The sequence below is a fragment of the Pantherophis guttatus genome, chromosome 4 (assembly GCF_059756535.1).
Source record: "Pantherophis guttatus breed Tessera chromosome 4, ASM5975653v1, whole genome shotgun sequence".
NCBI lineage: Eukaryota > Metazoa > Chordata > Lepidosauria > Squamata > Colubridae > Pantherophis > Pantherophis guttatus.
Genome location: NC_142066.1, coordinates 43,404,785 through 43,428,931, shown reverse-complemented (window position 1 = coordinate 43,428,931; position 24,147 = coordinate 43,404,785). Strand labels below are relative to the sequence as shown.

At 39.9% G+C, this 24,147-nt stretch overlaps 1 protein-coding gene across 1 annotated transcript; it reads right to left on the bottom strand.

Annotated features, from left to right (window-relative positions):
• Nucleotides 1–363: 363 nt before the first annotated feature.
• MEOX1 (mesenchyme homeobox 1) lies at nucleotides 364–6,423 on the bottom strand. The gene is made up of 4 exons (XM_087892029.1): nucleotides 5,823–6,423; nucleotides 3,312–3,502; nucleotides 1,335–1,485; nucleotides 364–743 (listed from the first exon to the last, which is right to left on the bottom strand). The coding sequence occupies exons 1-3, from the start codon at nucleotides 6,238–6,240 to the stop codon at nucleotides 1,369–1,371; spliced, it is 726 nt and encodes a 241-aa protein (XP_087748155.1). The 5' UTR covers nucleotides 6,241–6,423; the 3' UTR covers nucleotides 364–743; nucleotides 1,335–1,368.
• Between the last annotated feature and the right edge of the window lie 17,724 nt (nucleotides 6,424–24,147).

The following is a 24,147-nucleotide window of genomic DNA, read 5'->3' as shown; positions in this document are numbered from 1 at the left end:
TTGAAGGAATATATATATATATATATATATATATATATATATATATATGTGTGTGTGTGTGTGTGTATATATATATATATATATATATATATATATATATATATATATATACACATACATACATACATACATACATACACACACACACACACACACACACACAAATATTTAGCTTTCTCACATGTAATTCAGTACACGTATGAACATTAGAATGCTTCATCTGGGCCAGCTGGGATGCAGCATTTTCTAATGGACCAACTACTGACTCTATATAAGGCAAACCCATAAAATAAAACATTATAAATCATAGAGGCTATTCATTTGGAGGCAAACAACATTATATAAAACACACAAAGATGCAAATCAAGTAAAATATACTTTATTATTATTATTATTATTAAATTTATTTGCCACATATCTTGCCCTATGGCTACTGTAGGTATAATATACTGTAGGTAAAATTAGTTGATTAATTCACAATGAGCTGCAAAAAGTGTTATTATAGCTGTTCTAATAAAAATAGGTTTGCATGGTTTCTACTTCTTAACCTGTACTATCCGGTGAGGCTAATATGGAGCTTGCAAGTGTGAATATGCTTCCCTTTCTCCTCCTTTTATCTTCTTGTGAATAAGGGATGGGATTATTTGAAGCGTTTCCATAAAGCACTTTCTTGGTCTGGACTCAAGCCACATTTAGCTGATTGTTGTCTTGGTACCAGATCTTCAAGGCATCCTTTAAAATCACTACAAATATAAAGCAAAAACAGCATTTATGGAGAACTGAATTGTGAGAGCAGCAAATTTCATAACTGCAATGATAATGTATCTGTGCCATCTTTCCATAAACCTCAATGCCTTAAGGTAGTTTACCCATCTTTTGATTTTGCTGTCAAAAGCACATAGCATGTATGCTTATCCAATTCGTGGAAGGAAGCATTTGTTTTCAAGTGAAAATCTCCAGAGATTATCTCTATAAGAGCTCCTTTATGAGATCAGAGGAGGCTAACCAAACAATACATGTGAACAGCAGGGTTGCTACTTCAAAGTTGCAACAACATTGCTTTAAGAATGAGAGTCTAGGTAGTAAATTGCACTCAATATTGTTTCCAAGTCAGCTTTTTTGTTCTAAAAAGGGCATTGATTTCAACCACAGAATTGTTGGGAATCTCTCTTTGCACAATTCTGGTCTTTTTTCCTTCTTGATTTAGTCGCTCCAAGAAAGAGAGAGTAAAGCAATCTATAATTCTGGGAAGCACCAATGGCTCTATTTCCTGCCTCCAACATCAAAGACATGAGATAAATCTTAAGGAATAATAGTATCCCCAATATTCTTACAAGGTTGTTAGAGATCAGTGTATTAGAGAACAGGCTACTCTGGACTTAAGGAGAGAGCAGGGTCCATTTCTTCCATGTTGTTCTGGGGTGACACTGGTTGTCCTTTCACACGTTTCCATTTCATCCTGCGGTTCTGAAACCATACTTTAACCTGCACAAGAAACAGGACAGCAATTCTGGTTAATTTAAGATGCATGTAACTGCATGTTCAAGCTGAGATAACTGTGAGCTTCTTGGGAAGTTTTTCTGTTCCAAGTCAAACCTAAGGTGTTAGGTTGTATAAAGAGCAGTTGAACCCCTGCTTCCCACTACAGAGGATGTGGGGGGGGAGAGAATTACTAGCTATATTTGCAGTGATTTATTTCGTCAATCACATAGAAAAGGCTAAATAAAACAAGAACTAGTATAACACAAGGATTTTGTGTACTAGATCATGACTGGGTTCATACATTGTGCTAAGCCACACCCAATAATGTTACAGGTTTGATCTTGGTGTATAATCAATATCCAATCTTTGCCGTTTATTAAAACTATGGTCAAAGCAAACCATGGCTTCAAACAATTGAGAATCCAGCTATTGGGTCTTCAATTAGTCTGCTCTTATTGCTGGAACCTTGCACGTTTAAAAGCTATTGGCTTATTGCACATTCTTGAAAACTCTGAATGAGCCACCAAGTTTTCTGCAACCAGGTAGTCTACATAAACTTTGAATCATGCCTCTCATAATCCAGGTGCCCACTGATCAGAGGGAGGAGGTTGTACTTTAGCATATCTGAGGGGTGCCAGGTTGGTTTCCTGACAGGCCATTCCATTACAGCATCTCAGACTGCAGTAGCTCAACTGTTTTTTCAGTAATCATTAATACCAAATGATTGCCAAAGTCTGCATTCTACCAGCAGCCAGCAAAAAACTGCCAGAGCAAGCAGGCATAATTTTTAAAGGAATTCTATGGAAATGGCTTGGCAAATTCCAGATGCATTTTTCTCAGTGTTTTGTTTGCAGGACAGAATTACTCAGAGCATTGCCATTGCATTTGGCCTTCTATATCGCATCCAGTTGTGGAGTTGGTTGCTTTTGTTTTAGAAGAATTGCAAACCAGACAGTAGTTTATGGTTTAGCACTCTGAATCTATTAGGTCAGGACTGCTTACACAAAACATGATTGAAACAAATCATATTTAATGTCATGTGAAAATCCATATCCTCGAACTCTTCCAATCTCAGTTAACTCTCAAGAGCAAGACAGACAGGAAGCACTAAGCCTAATGGTAAAGCAAATTCTTTTCAAGGAGAAAATCTTCAAAAATCAGCTAGCTTTGTCTTAGCCATGGTGTCTTATGAGAATTGTGGTTTAAAATATCTGGTGCATTATTGCCTCACTTAGTTTGGTCTAGTCATTAAGGTATCAGGCTAGGAACCAGGAGACTGAGTTCTAGTTCAACCTTAACCATGAAAAGCAGCTGGGTGACCTTGGGCCAATCACTCTCTCTCAGCCCAACTTACCTCAGAGGGTTGTTGTTGTTGTTGTGGGGGAAATAGGAGAGCAAGGTGTGTTGGATGTTCACTGCCTTGGGTTATTATAAATAATAATAAAGGTGGGATACAAACAAACTTGTACTGCTAGAACAGGGGTGGGCAACTGTGGCCCTTTTACAACTTGAGCCATGCTGCCTCGGGAATTCTGGGAGTTGAAGTCCACAGGTTGAAAAAGGGACACAGTTGCCCACTCCTGTGCTAGAAGGAAGGTATGTTAATATTATATGGAACTGGGTAACCTTCTTTCTCCCTTTAAAAAAAATGGGGATACTTTAGATGGTTATAAGTGAGCAGGTACTGAATATCCCCAGACTTCTTCCTCTTTTCTAGGCCAATGTATCTCAATCTCAGCTACTTTAAGATGCATGGACTTCAACTCCCAAATCCCCCAGCCAGAAGGAGACTGCTTTAGACAGAGGTAGACCAAGCAGAAAAGCGTCACCTGTCTTTCTGTCAAATCAAGATTCACAGAAATCTCATATCTCCGCAGCCTTGTCAGATAATTGTGGTGAATAAATTCCATCTCAAGCTCCCGCAGCTGGTCCTTAGTAAATGCTGTGCGCTCCTTCCGGGCTCTGGAGGTCTCTTTCTTTGAGGCAGTTGTAGGGTTGCGGCGGACAGCACGCTGGCTCTCTAAAGAAGGGAAATATTTATCATTATGTCCAACCAAACCCATCAGGAGAGCACACACTCCCCCTCCCATGAATTCTAGGCTCAGTCATTGGCTGAGACATGAACCCAGTACATACAATGATTCAACAAATGATGGTTTAGTTAAACTAGTAGCCAGCAAGATGTGTGAACACAGCTTGAAGCTAGGGGAAAAAAACAGAGAAAAAGATCAAAAGAATCCTAAGTTATTGCTGCAGAACAAAAATGAAAAAGCTACAAAATAAATAATGCATAAACTAGAATATGGTTTGCTACAAGCAGAAAATATGACCCAGGTAAATTAGCGCTGCAAAATTTCTATGAAACATCACCCTCCAGATGCTTGAAAAGATCCAATTAGATAATATGTGGTAGAGGAAATAAGAGGGAGCAGGCAGAGTCTAGAAAACACCAATCTTTCCCTTTGAAACAGAGAAAGAAATACCCTGATAGATGCTTAAATTTATTGTTAATGTTATTGTAATTGATGAAAAATAAGCTTCCTATTCATCAGGCACTTATACCAGGTCAGGAACCTGAAAAACAGAGAGCAGCTGGTAACAATGCAATGAAAATCTGGTATCAGATAAAGGGGAAATGTGCTTGAACTTTAAAGCAAACACACACACACACAACATACATACACACAGAAAGAGTGTGGGGGGGACATATGCTTCCTGTACACATTCACTGACTTCATCCAAGTCTGGAATGTTTTCAAGGCTAAGGAGCTGGAGTTGCCCTTTTTAAGGCAAAAGACAGGCTAAAAAAATACTTTATCAACTCTATTTGGGCTTAATTGTTGCTTTTTATCTGATACTAAAGAATCCAGGAAAAAGATCCTTGAACTTTCTTGGCTTTTGACTACTTTCCCCACTAGACCAAATCTGCTTCCTGTTCTGATCACCAACTTCAACCCAATTGTAGAACTTCGCTGTTAGCTGGGATTTTGTTTAGAAAAAAAACATCTACACAATGCAGCCATCTAAAAATGTCTCCAGTCCCCTGGGCTCCAGGATTAGTGACCCCACCAGGTCTTGAAGGACTTCTAGAATGAAAACAGGGATGGAGCTAACCTGGCTTCAGGGAGGGGAAGGAGAATCTTGCATAGGGCAAGCCCCACAGTTGAGAAGCCCACCTCCTTGGGACCCAACAGATAGTGAGTCCCTGGCAAATAGTGTCCACAACATACCTTCTCTGCCAGATTTTATGAGATGGGCTGATGCAATCAGCATTTAATTCCATAAAATGTATAATCCAATGAACAAGAATACTCACTTGTGCTCTTAATACCATCATACCACTGAGTAGCCACATCTAGAAGAGAGCAGAACCTAACCTTAGATTATGTGTTAGTCAAATCCTTTCAAACTAGAGTTGCCAAACTGTGAGTAAAAATGATGTAATTCCTTTTGATGGACTCATCTACTGTAACACATCATTATTACATTGATCTCAGTACCAACCTCCGATCTCACCTGATGTAGCAAGCCAGAACACAGTCTCATTCCCTGCATATAAATAAGGGAAGTAATTGAAAAATGGGACATTCTTATTAATACTGTACCACACCTTTCTATTCAGGTGTCCTTACTCTGGCAGTCGAAGACAAACTGGCATTCTCTTTAGACAGTCTTCTCTTTAGACAGTTGCTATACAATATCTCCAGGTTACAAACTGGTAATCTTGGAAACCAAGTAAACAGTAATTTGTAATCCAGTAAACTGGAATTACCATATCCTGGAAATAGTCAGATTTCAAAGTGGAATCAGATATGATCTTATTTTAAATAAATCCAACTTCCAAGTTTTTCCTTTTTTTCAGAGAGGAAGAAATGGTCAAGTTTTGATATTTAGAGTCCCACTTATCATTCAAAGAAATTCCAAATATGCTTATACAGCCATCACTCCGAAGTGAAAGAGGAGCAGAACTAAGTTTCCCCTGGGACCTTAACCCACACAGAGCAACCTCTGGCCTTCCAAATATTGAATTCCTTTCCCCCATCTCCCTGTCTGTTGGCCACTGAAGACTGACAGCACTTGGAAGATCATATATTGTCCCTCCCTATTCCAAAACAATTCCCAAGATTCTTTTGAGATCATGATATCTCAGTCTCTTTAAAAGTTTGTATCAAGGGGCAATCTAAATCTAGCAGAGAGATCTCTTTGAAAATTACCTTTACACAGCATTCTAATTTGATTAAGGATTCAATATAAAAGCAGAGCGGAGAAGCGCCTGGAGGATCTTCAATTAAAAGACTGAATGAAAATCAAGCCGGCCAACCCGCATCTAGACCACCTACTTGCGTTTTCCACTTTCCAGTAGACGGCTTTATTCCCAGCATCGCTTGCCACATTCCCTGCGAGGAGGTTATTCTTGCTGGGTCTGGGGCTGCCCTCTTTTAGCCCTCCTGACCCCGAAGCCAACTTCGCCGGCAGGATGATTTCAGAAGTCGCCACGTTCCAGGCGGGCGGCTGGAAGGATATGCCAGGTTCCTCGAAAGCGCGTTCAGCGCAAGGAAGGCTCTGAGGAGCAGCGGCTTCGCAGGGGGCCGAGAAATCCAAGTAACCCATTCCTAGTCTCGGGGGCAGAATGGGGCCTGGAGGGTTGTTGTGCTCGTTGGGTCCTCGGTTCTGGCCGAGAGGGCGGCTCAGGCATTCCCAGAGTATGGAAGGAGCGTGGGGATTCCTCACGCAGCTTCTAGTGACAGGTGGATCCATGGAGCTTTGCGGCTTCAGAGCGCGGGCACTTCTGAATGAAATCGTCGGAGAGTAAGGAAGTTTGGCGGAGAATGAGCGCTGATGATAGAAGCGGCTGCTGCGAGGCGTTCGAGAAACCTGGCAAAATTCTTCCTTAATGTCCACAAGACAATGTCCTTCTCCTTCCCAGGTCGGGAGCTTCCTTGCTATGAAACAACTGAGCCCAGGAAACACTTTTTAAAGCCTGGGGGTGAGTAACAAGTTTGGGAGGAGAAATTTGAGAGAGGGAGGGCTTAACTCGCATCCCCAGCCCCTCCAACCGAAGCCAAGTACGCAACGATTAATCACATGAAACCTTAGAGGCGCATCAAATGGGAAACGCAGATGGAGATTTTTAAAGAAACACTGTACTTTTTTAAAAAGAAAAAAAAATCTGGGATATTTATTTTATAAATCTGGAATATAACGCACACACAAAGTGGGTTTAATATTTCGTTCTCACATTGAGGTTAGCTTTATTGCAGTTAGGGAAAAATAACACGTTTGAGATTTGAGAAGGAAAAAAAAGTAACATTTTGCACCAGAACCCAAAAGCCTGCCAAAAGGGCACCAAGGGAACAATATAAAATGAAGAGATCGGGGTAGAGAGACTTCGGGTAAGATGAAAGAAAACGGGAGTGAAGAACAATTGGAGAGAAAGACTTAAGGGCTGATTTAAAAGTTTGAAGCTTACATTGTTACACAGAGTGAAAAGATATCTCCGAAGAGATATTAGTTAAGAGAAGGGAGACCAGATCAAAGGGGAAAGAACCCTTTAGAGATCAAACTAATTTGATCTAATAGAACTTTTGGTTAAAGAAGTTGTGTCTCCTGAAAGATGTTTTTGTGACCAAGTAGGCTATACTGCTACTTTCTCAGAATCTTTGAATGGTAACAGGCTAATACAGTTTCAATATAATGACCAATTTGTTCACCCTTAAAATTATTACACATTTGGATGAACATGATTTATTTCCATTTTTTTAATTGTCTTTGAACTATTCAACATCTGTGCTGAAGTGCCTCATGAAAACTAGAAATAGGTGAAACTCTTTATTTGTTTGCCAGACATGAAACTCCTTTTATCCCATTTTTGTATCACTTAACAAAACTGAACAAATACATGTTGTATACATTTCTTTATAAACACATGTTTATATCCACTGCTGGTGTACAAATGTTTTGCGATTTTTACTCTCATACATATCTGGATTACATTACTATGTATATTTATATAGGCACCTTTATCTATTCTGGGAAGTATAATATTTTTAAGGATTAGGAATTGCATAGAAAAAATATGAATTTGGATTTCAAGATGTAAATATGTTTTTCCTTTATTTATAATGAAATTATGGGATATGCTTCCCTCATTTACAAATGCAGATAGCCTTCAACTTATGACAACAACTGAGCCCAAATTTTCTGTTGCTTAAGGGAGGCAGTTGTAATGTGAGTTTTGCCCCATTTTACAACTTTTCTTGCCACAGTTGCTAAGTGAATCACTGCAGTTGTTAAATTAGTAACACAGGTGTTAAGTGAATCTGGCTTCCCCATTGACTTCGCTAGTCAGAAGGTCACAAAAGGTGATCATATAATCCTGGGACACTGCAATTGTCATAAATATGAACCAATTGCCAAGCACCTGAAGTTTGATCACACAATGGTCCTGGGGATGCTGTAATGGTCCTAAGTGTGAAAAACTGTCATAAATCACTTTTTTCAGTGCCGTTGTAACTTTGAATGGCCAACCAACTTTGAATGGTTGAAAGTCAAGGGCTGCCTTTTATAGATCCCTCTGATCAAAGCAATCCTTTATTCAAAGAGCTTTTTTTTACCTTACTTCAAAAGGTAAAAGCACTGTAACAAGAGAGTTTTAAACAACTATAAACAAGGACTTTATGGGTAGTTTCTGATTTTTGCTTTTCTGGTGGCTCTTAGATTTGGACTTCACGTGTCTCCAAAACTGTTTTTAATGTAACCTCTTTTATAATAATTTTATTTTGGGATATGACCTATTAAAGCCAAAATGTAATAAATAGAAGAAACAAAAAAGAAAAAAAAAAGAATAGAATTGCAACTAAACTAAAATAGAATTGAGTATAATGAATCACAGTATGTAGTTCTTCTTCAGGATTGTGAGCTGTGAGCTCTTAATTCAGGTCAGTATATAGCCTGTTCACTTGAACATCCCATGTCTCATTCCATCAACTTCAAAAAAATACTTTATTTTTAGGATTGTTTGAAGCAATCAAAGCTAAATCACTGAAGAGAGGATTTAAGACTCCAAATTGGCTATTTTCAAAATATTGTAAAATAGCTTGATACCCCTGCTTCGGTACAAAATTATGTGATCGGGCTTGATAGATCGACATTTACAGCTTGAAAATTAATGAGAATTACGATCGGCCTCTCCTCTCCCCTTCTCTCCTTCAGGCTAGCCCCACAGAAGCCTCTCCTCTCCCATTCTCTCTCTCAGGCTTGCTTCACAGAAGCCTCTCCTCTCTATCCCCTTCTCTCCCTCAGACTTGCCCCATAGATCTCTCCCATCCCCTTCTCTTCTTCAGGCTGGCCCCACAGAAGCCTCTCCTGTCCTCTCTTCTCCCCTTCTCTCCCTCAGGATGGTCCCACAGAAACGTCTCCTATCCTATCTCCTTCTCTCCCTCAGGCTTTCTAGCCCCTTCTCTCCATGAGGTTTGCCCCACAGAAGCCGGTCCTATGCTATCCCATTCTTTCCAGAGTTATTTTCAAGTTGGGAGAGGGAGTAGAACATCTTACTAATTAGCATCTGAGTGTGTTATAATAATATAGGAAATACTAATGCTCTGATGGTCATTTTGAAAAATCCTTTCTTAGTGAGCACCTAGAAGCCAAGAGGAACATATGTGGCAAATTTCAAGTTTGTAGGCTTTATAGTTCTGGAGATTTTGTGATTAATGTGTGAGTAGTTTTCGCTTTTATATATCCCAGTGGATCAGGGGTGAAATCCAGCAGGTTCTGACAGGTTCTGGAGAACCAGTAGCAGAAATTTTGAGTAGTTCGGAGAACCAGTAGCAAACATTTTGAGTAGTTCAGAGAACCGACAAATACCACCTCTGGCTCTCCCCAGAGAGGGCTGGGAATGGAGATTTTGCAATATCCTTCCCCCAGGAGTGGGGAGGGAATGGGGATTTTGCAGTATCCTTCCCCTGCCATGTCTACCAAGCAACGCCCACCAAGCCATGCCCACAGAACCAATAGTAAAAGAATTTGAATTTCACCACTTCAGTGGATAGTAGATTAATTTGTCTATCAGGGATCCCCAACCTCCAGGCTGCATTACCAGGCCTTGAGCCATTCAGAACCAGCTGCAGAAGTGGTGGGCGACCACCTAAGCATATCCCCACTTGCACGAGCATTGGCTGAGCATGTGCGCACGGGCTCCGTTTGTGTGAACGGAAGGTGCTTGTGCTCACCACTTACACAAATGGAGCTATGTGTGCACACTTGCCCACCACTCACACGGAATCATTCCCTCTCCTCCTCCCCCCACAACTGGGCCGCAAACCCAGACAGGTTGAGAAACTCTGCTGTAGATAGAGGAAAGGAGTCTTTATATACAAATAACCCTCAACTACAAACAATGGTTTAGCAATGATCTGAAGATGCAATAGCTCTGAAAAAAGTGAGTCATGACCAGGGGTTGGTTCTACTTACCTTTACTACTGGTTCACAACGGGAGCGCGAGTGCAGATCATCCATGATGACATCCGGGCAGTTGGGTGGAGCCTCCCACCGCTTTTACTACCGGTTCGCAAGAACCAGACCGAACCGGGAGCAACCCACCAACGCTCATGACTTCTCCTTGCAGTTATGACCATTGCAGCATCCCCATGGTCATGGGATCAAAATTTGGATCCATGGCAACCACCATGTATTTACAATGGCTGCAGTGTCCCAGGGTCCTGTAGTCACCATTTTGCTATCTTCCTGGCCAGCTTTTGACATGCAAAATCAATAAAGGAAGCTGGATTCATTTAACAACTTCATGATACGCTTAACAACTATGGCAAAGAAGGTTGTAAAATCAGGTGTAACTCACTTAACAACCACCTTGCATAGCAAAGAAAATTCTGGTCCCAAACATGGGACATAAATTATCCAAATGCTTGAAATGGAATTCTTCACAACTCTCCTTGTGGCAAGCAATCATGTACTGGTAGGTCTTGACTTACAAAGTTACGTCATTGAAAAAAGTGACATGTCCGTTTTTCACACTTACAACCATCGCAAAGATCCCCATAGTCACGTGATTTGGATGTTTAGCTACTGGTTCATATTTATGTCGGTTGCGATCTCCCAGAGTCATGTGATCATCTTTTGAGACCTTCTGACAAGCAAAATCAATGGGGAAGCCAAATTCACTTAACAACCATGATACTAACTTAACAACTGCAGTGATTCACTTAACAACTCTGGCAAGAAAGTTTGTAAATGGGGGCAAAATTCACAACAACCATCTCAATTAGCAACAGAAATTTTCTATGACCAATTGTGGTCATAAGTCGAGGACTGCCTGTACTTGTGGAGTTCTTTAATAACCTGGCCCATACCACCAGTGTATGAGACGTGTCATTATTAGTACATGTAAAGTACACATAGCATAAAGACATAATCTTTATAGGCTGAACTTAGTACCTAAATGTAACTTTTTAAATTTTTTGCATCTTTTCTGAGAATTGGTTAGCAATTTCTTTAAGAGAATTGCTTTATGGTTTTGTTTTTTTTAAAGAAGTCTCATTGCTTTAAGGAATTGTAGATGGTGCTACAGTCACATCTTGGCATGCTCTGAAGCACCTTGAGGTGATAATCGAATTCAAAATGCTGCACAGCCGAATATAAATTTTTTTTATACTATAGTGTATTATTGTAGTATAGACAGATTGATTATGTGGCATTGTGTATCAATTCTTAGTAACCACATAGATGAATTTTCTTCATGATGATCTGTTCCTAACCTGTTATTTCAGATTTTCTAGTAGCGTAGCCCTTGCCACTATAATAAAGTCTATCCACGATACCACTAGTCATCTTGTTCATCTCTTTTTTCCACAGAAGTGTATACTACACTTAGTGTACAAATAATGTATTGTGTGAAATCATAAACAATTCTTTTCTTTTTTTTTAAAGTACCAGTAGCTCACAATGAATTATTCTAAAAGAAAGCTAATTTTGCAAATAATCCAGGCCAGGAAACCTGTCAAAATTATAATATATGTTGTTTATATATGACTAACTTTTCTTTCTAATTGCTGTACAAAATTCATTTTTAATTCAATAAATTAACTAAGTTTAGTTAACTCTTTTAATGAATCTTTGGTTATGCCATTACTCAAACCGGAAACATTAGGAAAGAATTCATAAACTTCTGAACTTACTTTTCTGAAAAGCCCTTAGCTGACTACATAAATTGGGAAATAAAATATAAGATACCATATTATTACTCTATTTCAGTAAAATAAACCATCAGGAAATCCCAAGGCTGCATGTTAGACTGCGACATAGAAAAACATTCCAGAAAAAGGCATAAGTAAGCCATTTCCGTAGTGTTCCCAAGGAAACTACAAGGACATTTCCCTGACATCACCAGAAGCCAGGCTCAAAGTGAAAAAAACTTCACCTTTCCAAAGAGAAATATCAATATTTTAAACATCCATGTCCAATATTTCTATCAGGAAAATAATTCATGTAAGTAAATGTAATCTATAGGAAATATTTTATTCATATAACTAAAACAAGAAACAATGGTAGGAAACTAACCAAGAAGAGAAACAACCTGAAACTAAGAAGAAATTTCCGAACAATGAGAGCAATTAACCAATGGAATAGTTTGCCTTTAGAACAGTGTTTCTCAACCTTGGTAGCTTGAAGATGGGTGGACTTCAACTCCCAGAATCCCCCAGCCAGCAGTTGAAGTCCACCCATCTTCAAGCTTCCAAGGTTGAGAAACACTGCTTTAGAAGTTGTGGCTGCTCCATCACTGAAGGCTTTCAAAAAGAGCCTGGACAACCTCTTGTCTGAAATGATACAGGGTCTCCTTCTCTTGGACTAGAAAACCTTGAAGGTCCCTTCCAAATCCATTGTTTTATGTTCTTATGTGAACAAAACAATTCTTAATTTAATGATTCAAGATGTACTTCATTGTTGCATCAATTTTTTAGCCAGTCCTATGCACTACTGTTTTAAATTCTGGTAGTCCAAAGAAGGATGTTTTTCATTTTTCTTTGTGTGTGTGTGTTTTGTAATGGTAACTCTGATATTTAACATCGAAGACTTTCTTTTCTTTTTTTTCCCGTGTTGCAAACACTTTAAATTTGGGGAAATTCAAACTAACCTGCACAGTAAAGCTGCTTGCATTTTAATGATTTGTATTAACTTACATCATGTTCAGGTGAATGTGGCAAAACTGAAATGTAAATGAGTAATTTAAAGAAAACAAATTCATCTGTTAGCATGGTCAGTAGTATTCCTCTTCCATGTTTACTCATTGTGCAAGAGACATCCGAATAGAATAGAATTATTTTATTTATTTATTTATTTATTTATTTATTTATTTATTTATTTATTTATTTATGTAATTTATATGCCACCCTTCTCCCAAAGGACTCAGGGCGGCTTACAAGAAGAACAAAAAATTACATAAACAACAAAGTCAATTTAAACTTAGTTAAAATTAATTAAAAATTTAATTAAAATTATTAAAAAATCACCCCTATGGATTTAGCCCATTTGGTGAAAAAGCCACGTCTTCAATTCGCGGTGGAAGGAGAGGAGGTCGGGGCTGTCCTGAGGCGCTCCCGCAGAGAATGCTCTCCCCCTGGGGGCCGCCAGCCGATATTGTCTGGCTGACGGCACCCTGAGGAGGCCCGCTTTGTGTGAGCGCACCAGACAATGGGAGGATGGCAGGAGATGATCCTGCAGATACCCCGGGCCTAAGCCATGTAGGGCTTTATAGGTGAGCACCAGCACCTTGAAACAAACCCGAAGAACCACAGGTAGCCAGTGCAGCTCGCGCATGAGAGGTGTCACACAGGAGTACCGAGAAGCCCCCGTAACAACCCGCGTGGCCGCATTCTGGACTAACTGTAGCCTTCGGGTGCTTCCCAAGGGCAGCCCCATGTAGAGGGCGTTACAGTAATCCAACCGAGACGTAACAAGGGCATGAGTGACCGTGGCAAGGGCATCCCGATCTAGGAAAGGACACAACTGGCGCACCAGGCATACCTGTGAATAGAATAGAATAGAATAGAATAGAACAGCCAAGTGTGATTGGACACACAAGGAATTTGTCTTTGGTGCATATGCTCTCAGTGTACATAAAAAGACAAGATACATTCGTCAAGAATCATAAGGTACAATACTTAATGATAGTCATAGGATACAAATAAGCAATCAAATCATACTAGGAAACAATATCAGTATAAATCTTAAAGATATTTGAAATGACATTTCACTGCCTGCCAGATTCTTTCTCCATGTTTCTTTCATGTGTGTTGTGTGTCTTTATGTGGCAGAAAGAAAACATGATAAAAAATACAATTGAAAAAAATATCTATCTCACATGGAAAGACAAAAGTTTTTAATTCAGGTCTTTGGCCTTTAATTAAGTACTTCCTTCTAAAAGTCTAGTCTGTTTTATTGTTTCCTAAGCAAATGATCTCAAGAATAGATGAAAAATTGCCCTTAAGGAGCCTCTTCCAGTGGCTTCAATATTAGGTACTCTTTTCACATGGGATTTTAATTTCTGATTTCCTATCATTATTCCCACCTATCCACCCTTCTTAGAGCATAACTGCTCTATTTTACCTCTACCGGGAAAGAACTAAATGAAATTAGGAATATAGCCTGTATCCTCTTCCTTCCCACTCTAGCACATGTGGAAGCTGATATTAGCACAAGAGAAATATTTGAGGTGCTCCTAAACAGTTATCATAATTTATCCCCCAGCTAATGCTCATCAGGAAACAATAAAACAAACTGAATATTTTGCCAAAACATTTATTTACATAGTTTGGTATACTGTCCAGTTCCCAAGCTTCTGGGTGGCTTATTTAGGAATAAATATTACACAGTTTTGTGTTTGTTTTTTCAAAAAAAAAAAACTATTTGCAGAGTTTTAAATAATTGAATGAAGTTGACCATGAAGAAAATGCCCCAAGAAAAGACTGCAGTCCAAAATGTGTAAAAGTTGAAGATGAAAACTAGTGAATCTCAGACAAAAACATTAAAATGTGGAGCAGTCTCTGGGCTTGAAAGAAAATGATTGGCTCAAAAAGGCAAGAGGAAAAAGCCTAGAATTTAAACATATAGCATAAAGCCTATAGACACAGATGCCTCTCTCTATTATGGCAGGTAGATACACCCAAATGGGTTGTGTCTTTTTCGCAGTAAAAGAACAAATGTGATGGTATTATGTCTGTCAATCTTTGCAGTAAGCAAATTCCTGATTATTGGATGAAGTCTCTGAGAAGTTGAGATTTATTATGAAGACGTCTGACAGCATTGCCTTTTCCTGTTTGATGTCCTAGATGCACGGGACTAAAATTTCTCCAGCAATAAACCCATTGCCTCTATAACTCATCACATCTGGAAAGCATCATAAAGGTTACTGTGTACATTTATCTGATTCCCTCAGATGTTGCTAATTTATAATCTCAAACAGCCAATAAAAAGGACACAGGCAACATCTGGAGGGCTACTAATTGCAGGCATTTGAATTCTGAGTGGATAATTTTCAGCAAAACTAACCTCTTGTATGGAAGGAACCACTATACTTCTTTCACACAATAGAGCTTAGTTTGTTAAGCCAGAATAGGTATCCCCTATCACTGGCCATGGTGCTTAGGGATGGTGAGATACTACTTCTGCATAATCTGGAAGGCCACATGTTGCCTGTACAGGTAGTCCTCAATTTATGGACACAACTGAGCTCAAAATTTCTGTTGCTAAGTGAGACAGTTGTTAAGTGAATGTTGCTCCATTTTATGACCTTTCTTGCCACATTTGTAAAGTGAATCACTGCAGTTGTTAAGTTAGTAACATTGTTGTTAAAGGATTCTGGCTTCCCCATTGACTTTGTTTGTCGGAAGGTTGCAAAAGGTGATCACATGATCCAGTAGTGGGTCCCACTTTCCTTCACTACCGGTTCGGAATAGAAAGCGCACTCGCGTGCAGCACTTCTGCACATGTGCAGTGCATCCGTGATGACATCCGGGCAGATGGGCAGAGCCTCCTGCCGCCACCACTACCGGTTTGCCCGAACTGGGGCGAACCAGTAGAAACCCACCACTGACATGATCCCAAGACACTTGTAACCATTATAAATATGAACTGGTTGCCAAGCATTCAACTTTTGATCACAGGACCATGGAGCTGTTGCAATTGTGATAAGTGTGGTCATAAGTCACTTTTTTCAGTGATGTTGTAACTTGGTCACTAAAGGAACTGTTGTAAAATCAGTAAGAGTTTTAATATGATTGGTTGATTTTGGTTAAAATATGTGAGCCCAGACATTTATGGATTATTCAGCAATGTTTAATTGGGTTCACATATCACATTAAGTCAATGCATACACACACATACACAACATAAACACACACACACAGAGCGAATGTTTTGATGATTTAGTTTAGATGACATAAGCCATTATCTGTAAACATGACAAGCTCAATCACAAATGAGCAAAATACATAATGGTTTAGTACAACTTTGTCTTGGTTCCAGTTGCTACCCATGATTACAAGTTCTGTTATTTTGGCATCTACTTAGTAATTCTGTATTCAAGTGTTTTCAAAAATATTGGGAAATAAAAGGTCAAGGTAAAGGTTTCCCCTATTCAGTCATTTCTGACTCTGGCATGGTGCTCATCTCCATTTCTTAACTGAGGGAGCCAGCATTATTTGAAGATATATCCGTACTCATGTGGCCAGCATGCCACTAGGTGCATGGACCCTTCCCACCAATGTGGTATCGATTTATCTACTCGTATTTGCATGCTTTCAAACTGCTAGGTTGGCCGGAGCTTGAGCAAGTAACAGAAGCTCACTCCGTCACATGGTGCTCAGTACTCGAACCCAGGCTGTCAACTGACAAGCTCAAGCGTCTTCAATTGCTCAGCCATCACTCTTTTTCATACTGGGAAACAATATTCACAGAATTGGTAAAAAGATGGGTTCGGTCATATAATTACAATAAAACTCCAATCACCATCTCCATGGTCTTCAACTACAATAACCCTTTTTGGTAGCAAATTCAGGAAAGTTTGCTAGAAAAAAAAATTGGCCAATTTCCCACCAACCTTTGACTTTAGCAAACTTCAGTCTGTAACAGGAGAGTCATCATCCTGAGAAGAACCATCTTGGACTAAACTTGAAAATGAAAATAAATAAACCTATTTTCTTTCTCTCTGGGATGCTTAAACCAAATGGCTTCTGCCTCCCATTCACCAGCCAGTGAGAGTTGATTTATGAGGCCATGCCTGTTGGATCAACACAGGCTAGGAAAGAGGTTTGCAGGGAGGGGAACCAGGCAGGGCGAAGAGCCAAGGCACAAACAAGAATTGGAAACATTGCCTGAACAAACCTCACATGCTAGCTAGAATAGGAGACAACCTGGGTGAAAAGAATCAGAGCATCTTTAGCTGTTTTCACACTTCATGCCAAGCCAAAATGTAGCACATTCAATTTTCACTGAGCAAACTGGGTGTACCCAGCCACTGTGTGCAGCACTGTTGATGGGAAGGGATTTCGGGTCCTAAGGCTTCATGTCCCCTGAAAATCCTGAGTATGGCTCTTAAGGTCTTTCCAAAAGTTGCCACCAAATTCTAATGTTTAATGAAGAGAAAAAAATTAACTCCATGAGAAGTAATTGTGTTAAATATATTTGCCAGTTATTTACATTTAGTTTTTGCCTGACAACCTCTTACTCTTTGTCCTATACTCATCTATTTTTTTTTGTAGTGACCTCCAACAAACACTCAAAGATTAAATATGGCCTTGTTTCCCTACACAAACTACGTACTTCTGGTTTATAGTTTAGTCATGTTCTATGTAAATCAAAACTGCTATGGTTCATTCAACAAACATACTGTAAACATACAGAGGTGAGTATATTCAGTTATCTGACCCAGAAGGACAACTGATATGAGTTGAATGATTGATTGTGAGTACTACTGAGTAATGAATTGATTGTGAACATTTTATGGTATTCTTGTAATTGTAGTTTGGTTTCTGAATGTTCTGTTTTTATGTTTTTATTTTTAGTTTGCTTTGAACTGTCCAAAGCTGTTCAGGAATGGAATGGAATGGTCTACAAGTATTGTAAAATAATTAAAAAATAAATATAAAAAAGGAATGATTGCATCTACCTGCACAACAGTTGGATTCTACATCGTGCTATGCCATAATATGATTTTTGAGGTTTCAGCTTAATATGATGTACCAACCCAGCCATTGCCTCTTAAGCCTGCTAATGCCAGAAATCCTTTTTGAAAGTACAGTACATCCAGAACATTAGAGAGCAGAGAATGTGAAAAGATAGTTTCTGATGAAGATAATTGTTAAGCAAACAAACCATGATTCATGCTATAAAACAAGATAAGCAACCTCTTCTACATGTATAAATTGGGAGGTAAAATTTATTTTTTGACTCTAGTAACAGCAATCAATCTAATTCTGTGTGTTTTGCTTGATAAATTTCTCTGTGGGGTTCTCTAGTGAAGGGTGACAGTGTCGTCACCAGTGTTCACTAGAGCTAGCCGAGTAATACAGTCAAATAAATAAATAACTTAATTTCTTAGTCTTACAGGTGCTCAAAAAATATCCTGGTTATATTCACCTGCTGAGCTATAGTTTTATTTAACCATAATCTACCAACAAAATCAAATGGAATGATTCATAACTAAGCATGATGCAGGAACCCAGTTCTGACAATATGCCATTACAGGGAGAGGCAACAATGCTTAGTTATTAAAGCAATGGTGGGAATTTTGCTAAGCCACAACTCCCAATTCTCACCCCGATGACCCTACTAGGTAGAGTGCTGTGACATGTAGTTCTGTCACTGATTCCCCACGCCCAAACAAATCTGTTCTTCTCCCTACCCCACTTTCACCCTGAATATATTTCAGACTGGTTGCTCAGGGGAAGACAAAGCTTATGAAAGGTATTCCTAAAGCTGATTTGCCCTTGAAATGAAAAGTGAGCTCAGCATCATTTGCACTCAGAACCTTCCTCATCTTCCTCTCAAGCAGAAAACATCAGCCAATGTTCTTCAGCCATGGGAATTAGTGACCCTCTTCCCATACCCCATTCCTTTGACAGCTGCTGCTGTCTTACATGTGCTCTGCAGGGGGGCAATATTCTCCTCTGCACCACCTAGGATGGGTTGATGGCAGAGTTGGGGAGGGGGGGTCAGTCTCCACTCCTCACTCTTGCTTACAGAAGACCATTTGTCATGAAGACATGGACACCTTTAACCTCTTAAAAGTCACTGCCTCCCATCCCTATCCAGACCAGGGCAGATGGAAGTCATTATTTTTGGTCAAGCGTAACAGCCACATCCTAGGTGTGTATTCTGAAGCATTTGTGTGCTTGCAGCAAATGAGTGGCAGCCTTAGAGATTTATTCTCTCTTTTAGGATGGCTAAAAGAACACAAATTTTTTTTTGCCAAGTTTTCCAATGTTAACATTTCTCAATAATAATGTTTACGCAATTGTATTTGGCATTCAAGCTAATTCCCAGGTGAAAATTTCTCCTGCATGTTTTACTTTTACCAGGTGTCATTTCATTTGATTAAAAAAAAAAAAGAATTCTGCAATCCCTCTCAAAGAAGGAAGAATTTAGATGAAATTCTTGTACTTGAAGCATGATGGTCTCATACCTACTCAGCCAAGAGATGTGCATGGGAATTCCCAAGGAAACAAATGATAATACAGGCATAAGAGAGATGGGCTGCAAAGAAATCTAATAAATAAATACCAAGGGAAGATTGCAGCAGGAGTGCCCTCCACCTGGCCATTTTGGGCAACCAGACATAACAAAAAAAGCAGCATTCACTTCCAGCACTAACAAAAACAGTGTAGAGAACAGAGCGGATTCCCTAATAGCATCCTGCAGGGAGAACACAAGTCAGCAGAGACCAAATTTATAGTTATTCTTTTTTTTACTGGTTATTTTATCACAGAGCACAGGTTTAATTCCATGAAAACCACACATATCCCAAAGCTGTTTTGCATGAGGAGGAAAACAAAGAAACTGGTTCATGCAGAAATCAGGCCTCAGGTCCATTTTGTATCTGCTCGGCGACTGTGGAAATGTAATACATCTAAGCATAATGCAACCTTTTTGCCTTTTCACCCCTAATCTTTACCCACACTTTCTGGCTTCTTCCCTGGAGATTTTCAGACCCCATAGTCTTTGAAAACAATACCATTTGGCTACTTCTCAATCTAAAGAGTCCACACAAAATTTGAACATCTCACCTTTCTGACCACCTGTAGATTGACATTTTTATTCTTTTTTGTCATGCAATAAATTTCTACATACTGCTGATTTAAAAACATTTAAATCTCTCTCTCTCTCTCTCTCTCCCTCCCTCCCTCCCTCTTCTAGAGCACAGACAACATGGAAATGCAATTTAGGAAAATTGTCCTTAGCCCAAAACTAGAAATCAAAATCAAATGAAGCAAAATCTCAATATAGGGAAGAATGTAAGGCCCACTCTTTAGTCATCATTGATAAAGACTGTCATTCCTGGCAATGTATGCATTGCAATCAAGCATATGATTACGGTGAGAATATCTCCAAGACAATAGGATCAATTTGGCAATATTTTTCCAGTATTCATGTTCGTTTTCTCTCCTTTCAAAATAGGTGAGGTTAATGAGTCCTTTTTCTTGAGGAGAGGGGACTACTTTTCAATGCACATTTTCACAATGGTATAGCCACAAATAAAATATACGATTATTTGAATGTTCCACACAGGACTGTAGAAATTTACAAGAGAATTGCAATTATTGGGCAACCTAGAAATGAAATAAATGAATAAAATATTGCACTTTAAAATATACAGGGAAACAAATGGATTTTGCTTTTCAATTCCAATTAGAAATTGAAATGTTCAATTGTGGCTTATATTCTTGCTATAAAAACCTGTGATAAAACGCATGCAATCTTCCAATAGTCTTGCTACAATTAAAGTACACTCCATGAATGTGCAGGATTTAATTTTGTGATGAATGCGAGTATTACTAGTGTATCATTTTGTTAACACATCCACTGCGTGTCAATATAAATCAGAACAGATACTGATTTATCAAGTCTTTTCCCTTGATGAACCCAAGTGGGATGCACTTTTACTCTTACTTTTCCACTTACTTTTACTCTTCCCCAATTTTGCATCAATATAACTATATCTGTGTGTGTAATCTGACTGGAAGATGTGCTCATTTTGAAGGAGATGGGTGGAAGCACGGTGATGACTCCAGGTGTCCATGGATTTTGTCATCTGCAACACTTTCTCCCACCTTTCACCTGCCTGGCAAAATAAAGCTATAATTGGGACAGGATGTAGGATGTGGTTTGGGGTGAGTGGACTTCACTTTGCAGTCTTTCAGGTGCAAGTCATTTTCAAATTGGTTAGTGCAGACATCGTCACCCCTCACCCCACTTCCCTCACTGCTTAAGTAAGTTATTCCAAAGTTTATTCATTCTCTTCCACCAGGAAGTGGGGTTTATTTCAGGGCTCATTTTCGTCTGACTTCACCTCCCAGCTGTTGGTCCTTATAATGGTTCTTGTCTGCAACCCAAAAGGGCCTCCTGTTCTTCTTTGGCTTATTCTAGACTATCAGATTTCAAACGCGTTGTAATATTAAGTGACGCTGTCCTTCTATTCCACATTGGAGGGAGAGGGTGAAGAGAGAAGTGGGGGATGGGGGAGGGGAAGGCTGGAAACCTCCAGACATTGGAGAATCAAGGAGCAGAAAGTTAAAAAAAAAGTCTGTGTATCTGGCCATCTGGAGCCTGATGGGCTGAGAGACAGACAGCAAGATTAATTCTGTCAATTAGTAGGAAGTGGGGTAAATCACTTGGGATTTTATCCCTAGAAATTTTTACAAGCATCCTATAGGGAAGTACAGCATATGAGTGCAACATTGTGGAGGCCAATCCCGCAGAGCACATGTAGAGTTTTCCATGTTTATTTTTGGATTTAGGCAGAGTGTGCAACTTGTAAGCAGGACTAAAATATATTTTAATGTTTATTATTAAGCATTTATTTAGCATCCCCTAAATTTACTTGTTGTTCAAAGGATTGGTCTTCATTATGAGCCGAGGTGGCGCAGTGGTTAGAGTGCAGCACTGTAGGCTACATCAGCTGACTGCTAGCTGCAGTTTGGCAGTTCGAATCTCACCAGGCTCAAAGTTGACTCAGCCTTCCATCCTTCCGAGGTGGGTAAAATGAGGACCCAGATTGTTGGGAGCAATATGCTGACTCTGTAAACCACTTAGAGAGGGCTGTAAAAGCACTGTGAAGCAGTATATAAGTATAAGTGCTATTGCTATAAGGGAAACACTTCTGAGAGTAAGGAGAGCAGAAATCTCATGTGATATATTGAAAAGACAGGATTGTCTCCCCACGCGCACCATCTTCTACCAATTTTGTTGTGTACCCTTACCTTTTCTCAGCATTAGGAGCAGCCTAGGATATTCTACATGAAATGAAGGACAGCTGTTAATCACACACACACACACACACACACATACACACTTGTTGTGTTCCAGGTCAATCACACCTAGTAGCTGCTTTTGCACAGTAAACAAACCTTGGATAGTTATAACCACAGTTGGGTGTTCTTTGAAAATGATTCAGAAGATGTGCTTCAGAGGGCCTGAGAGCACAAGAATAGGACTTCTTTAAAGGCCAGGGATCTTTCAGAACAGTTAATTAGAATGACTGTTCCAAGGTGGTGCAATGGCTCAATGGTTAAAGACACTAAGCTAACGGCACAGGTTCGAAACCCAAGAACTGCACAACCGGGTGAGCTCCCATTACTTGCCCTAGCAGTTCAAAAGCATGCAAATAGATGAATAGGTACCACTTTTGTGGAAAGGTAACAGTGTTCCATGTGCCTTTGGCATATAGCCATATTGGCCACATGAGCACAAAAAAGGTTTTGGACAACGCTGGCTCCCTCAGCCAAGAAATGGAGATGAGCACCATGCCTTAGAGTCAGACATGACTGGACATGGAAACCTTTACCTTTACTCCAAGATCTGAGCTGCTTCAGTGACTGATCTAGTTATCCTCTCCCAAAGCCAGGCATTGGCTCTACTTGGTGCTGATGGGCAGGCAGTAGCAGAAAGCTGTCCTCTTAGGGGTGGATGGGTGAGTATTTAAAATTCATTGTTCCTCCTGGTCTGTCCAGCCTGCCTTGTGGAAGATGGTATTGTTAAACAGTGTTAATACGCTTTGTTGTCCTAAAACACACTCTTAGCCAAAGCCAGGTTTGAAGGTAATGTGCCTTAGGGACAACAGTGTGGCATTAACAGCTTCCAATCAGTGTCAAAATAAATAGGCATTGAAATTTCTCAGAATGACCCTAGAATGATGTTTACATTATGTTGTACATTATGTTGTACCACTAGTTATATTGCCACTAATAACGTACAGTGCTTTGCAGAGTAATCTAACTACCTTTTTGTCAAAATCACGGACAAGGGAGAGACTTTATATTATTTCAGTGTTGGCTGGATAATCCTATGAAGATGCAGTAGTCCCAGTGAGGAATATAACCATAAAGGTAATTCTCAAATTACAAATGTCATGGAGCCTGACAATTACATTTGTAACCTGAGGATTTGTAGGAGTGGATCACGTAACTTGAAAGTGATCACTCCCTGTTTTTGCTCACAAAAGCAATTTGATTTTGCTAATCAAATACGCAGGTCATAAAAGTATCTCAGGGTGGGAAAGGCCATGGGGGGTAGTGTTTCTGAACACCCAAGGCTCCCCTGACCCACTGAGATATCTCATGCTTCCTCCCCACCTCCATTCTGTGCAACCAGGTCAATTACCTTATGTAGATCTCAGTGATCGATGGAACAATCTCCTTGCCAGCCTCTCTGCCATGAGCAAAGGCTTACCAAGACCTGCAGGGACAAAGATTGCATCCCTATAGGCTCCCTCCGGGCCTCCATTTATAGCAGCAAAGGCCTTTCCTCAAGTCCTTTGCTGACGAGAATGGAGCCCCAGAGGGACATGCACATCCCTCCCAGGCTCCTTTCTCAGTGACAAAGTCTTTTTGCAAAGATGTCAAAAGGCTTTGCAAACAGGCTTCAGTGCTTCCCTCCATTTGTAAAGTCTTTTGCTGCTGATCTCGTCTGCAGAGAACAGAGGCCTAAAGTACCATGAGATCAAGCAAGATCAGTAGCGCAGGATTTCATGCTCCTGATCATGCATGGTCTGATCTTGCTGTGCTTTTGGCCTCCATTCTCCGCAAATGCACTGAAGGCCTGAAGCACTGAAGCAGGCCAACAAACTGAAGGCTCGCTAGATCTTCACAAGGTATTCACAGACCTAAGTGCCTGTGGAGACCTGGCCGGATGGGAGGGGGGCGGGGAGAGAAATAGGCAGGACAAATGTTGCAGAGCCTCTGCAGTCACTCGTAACGGTGAACAACTGCCATGGTGCTGCAACCTTTGTAACTTTGGGACTGTGCCCTAAGTACTTGGCAGGGTTACGTCATAACTTCGAACGGTCGCTAAATGAACTGTCATATCTCAATGATTACCTGTATTAAGTTTCGTGTTTGGTTTGACTTGAAGTATAAACTGATCCCACAGAGCCCTAAT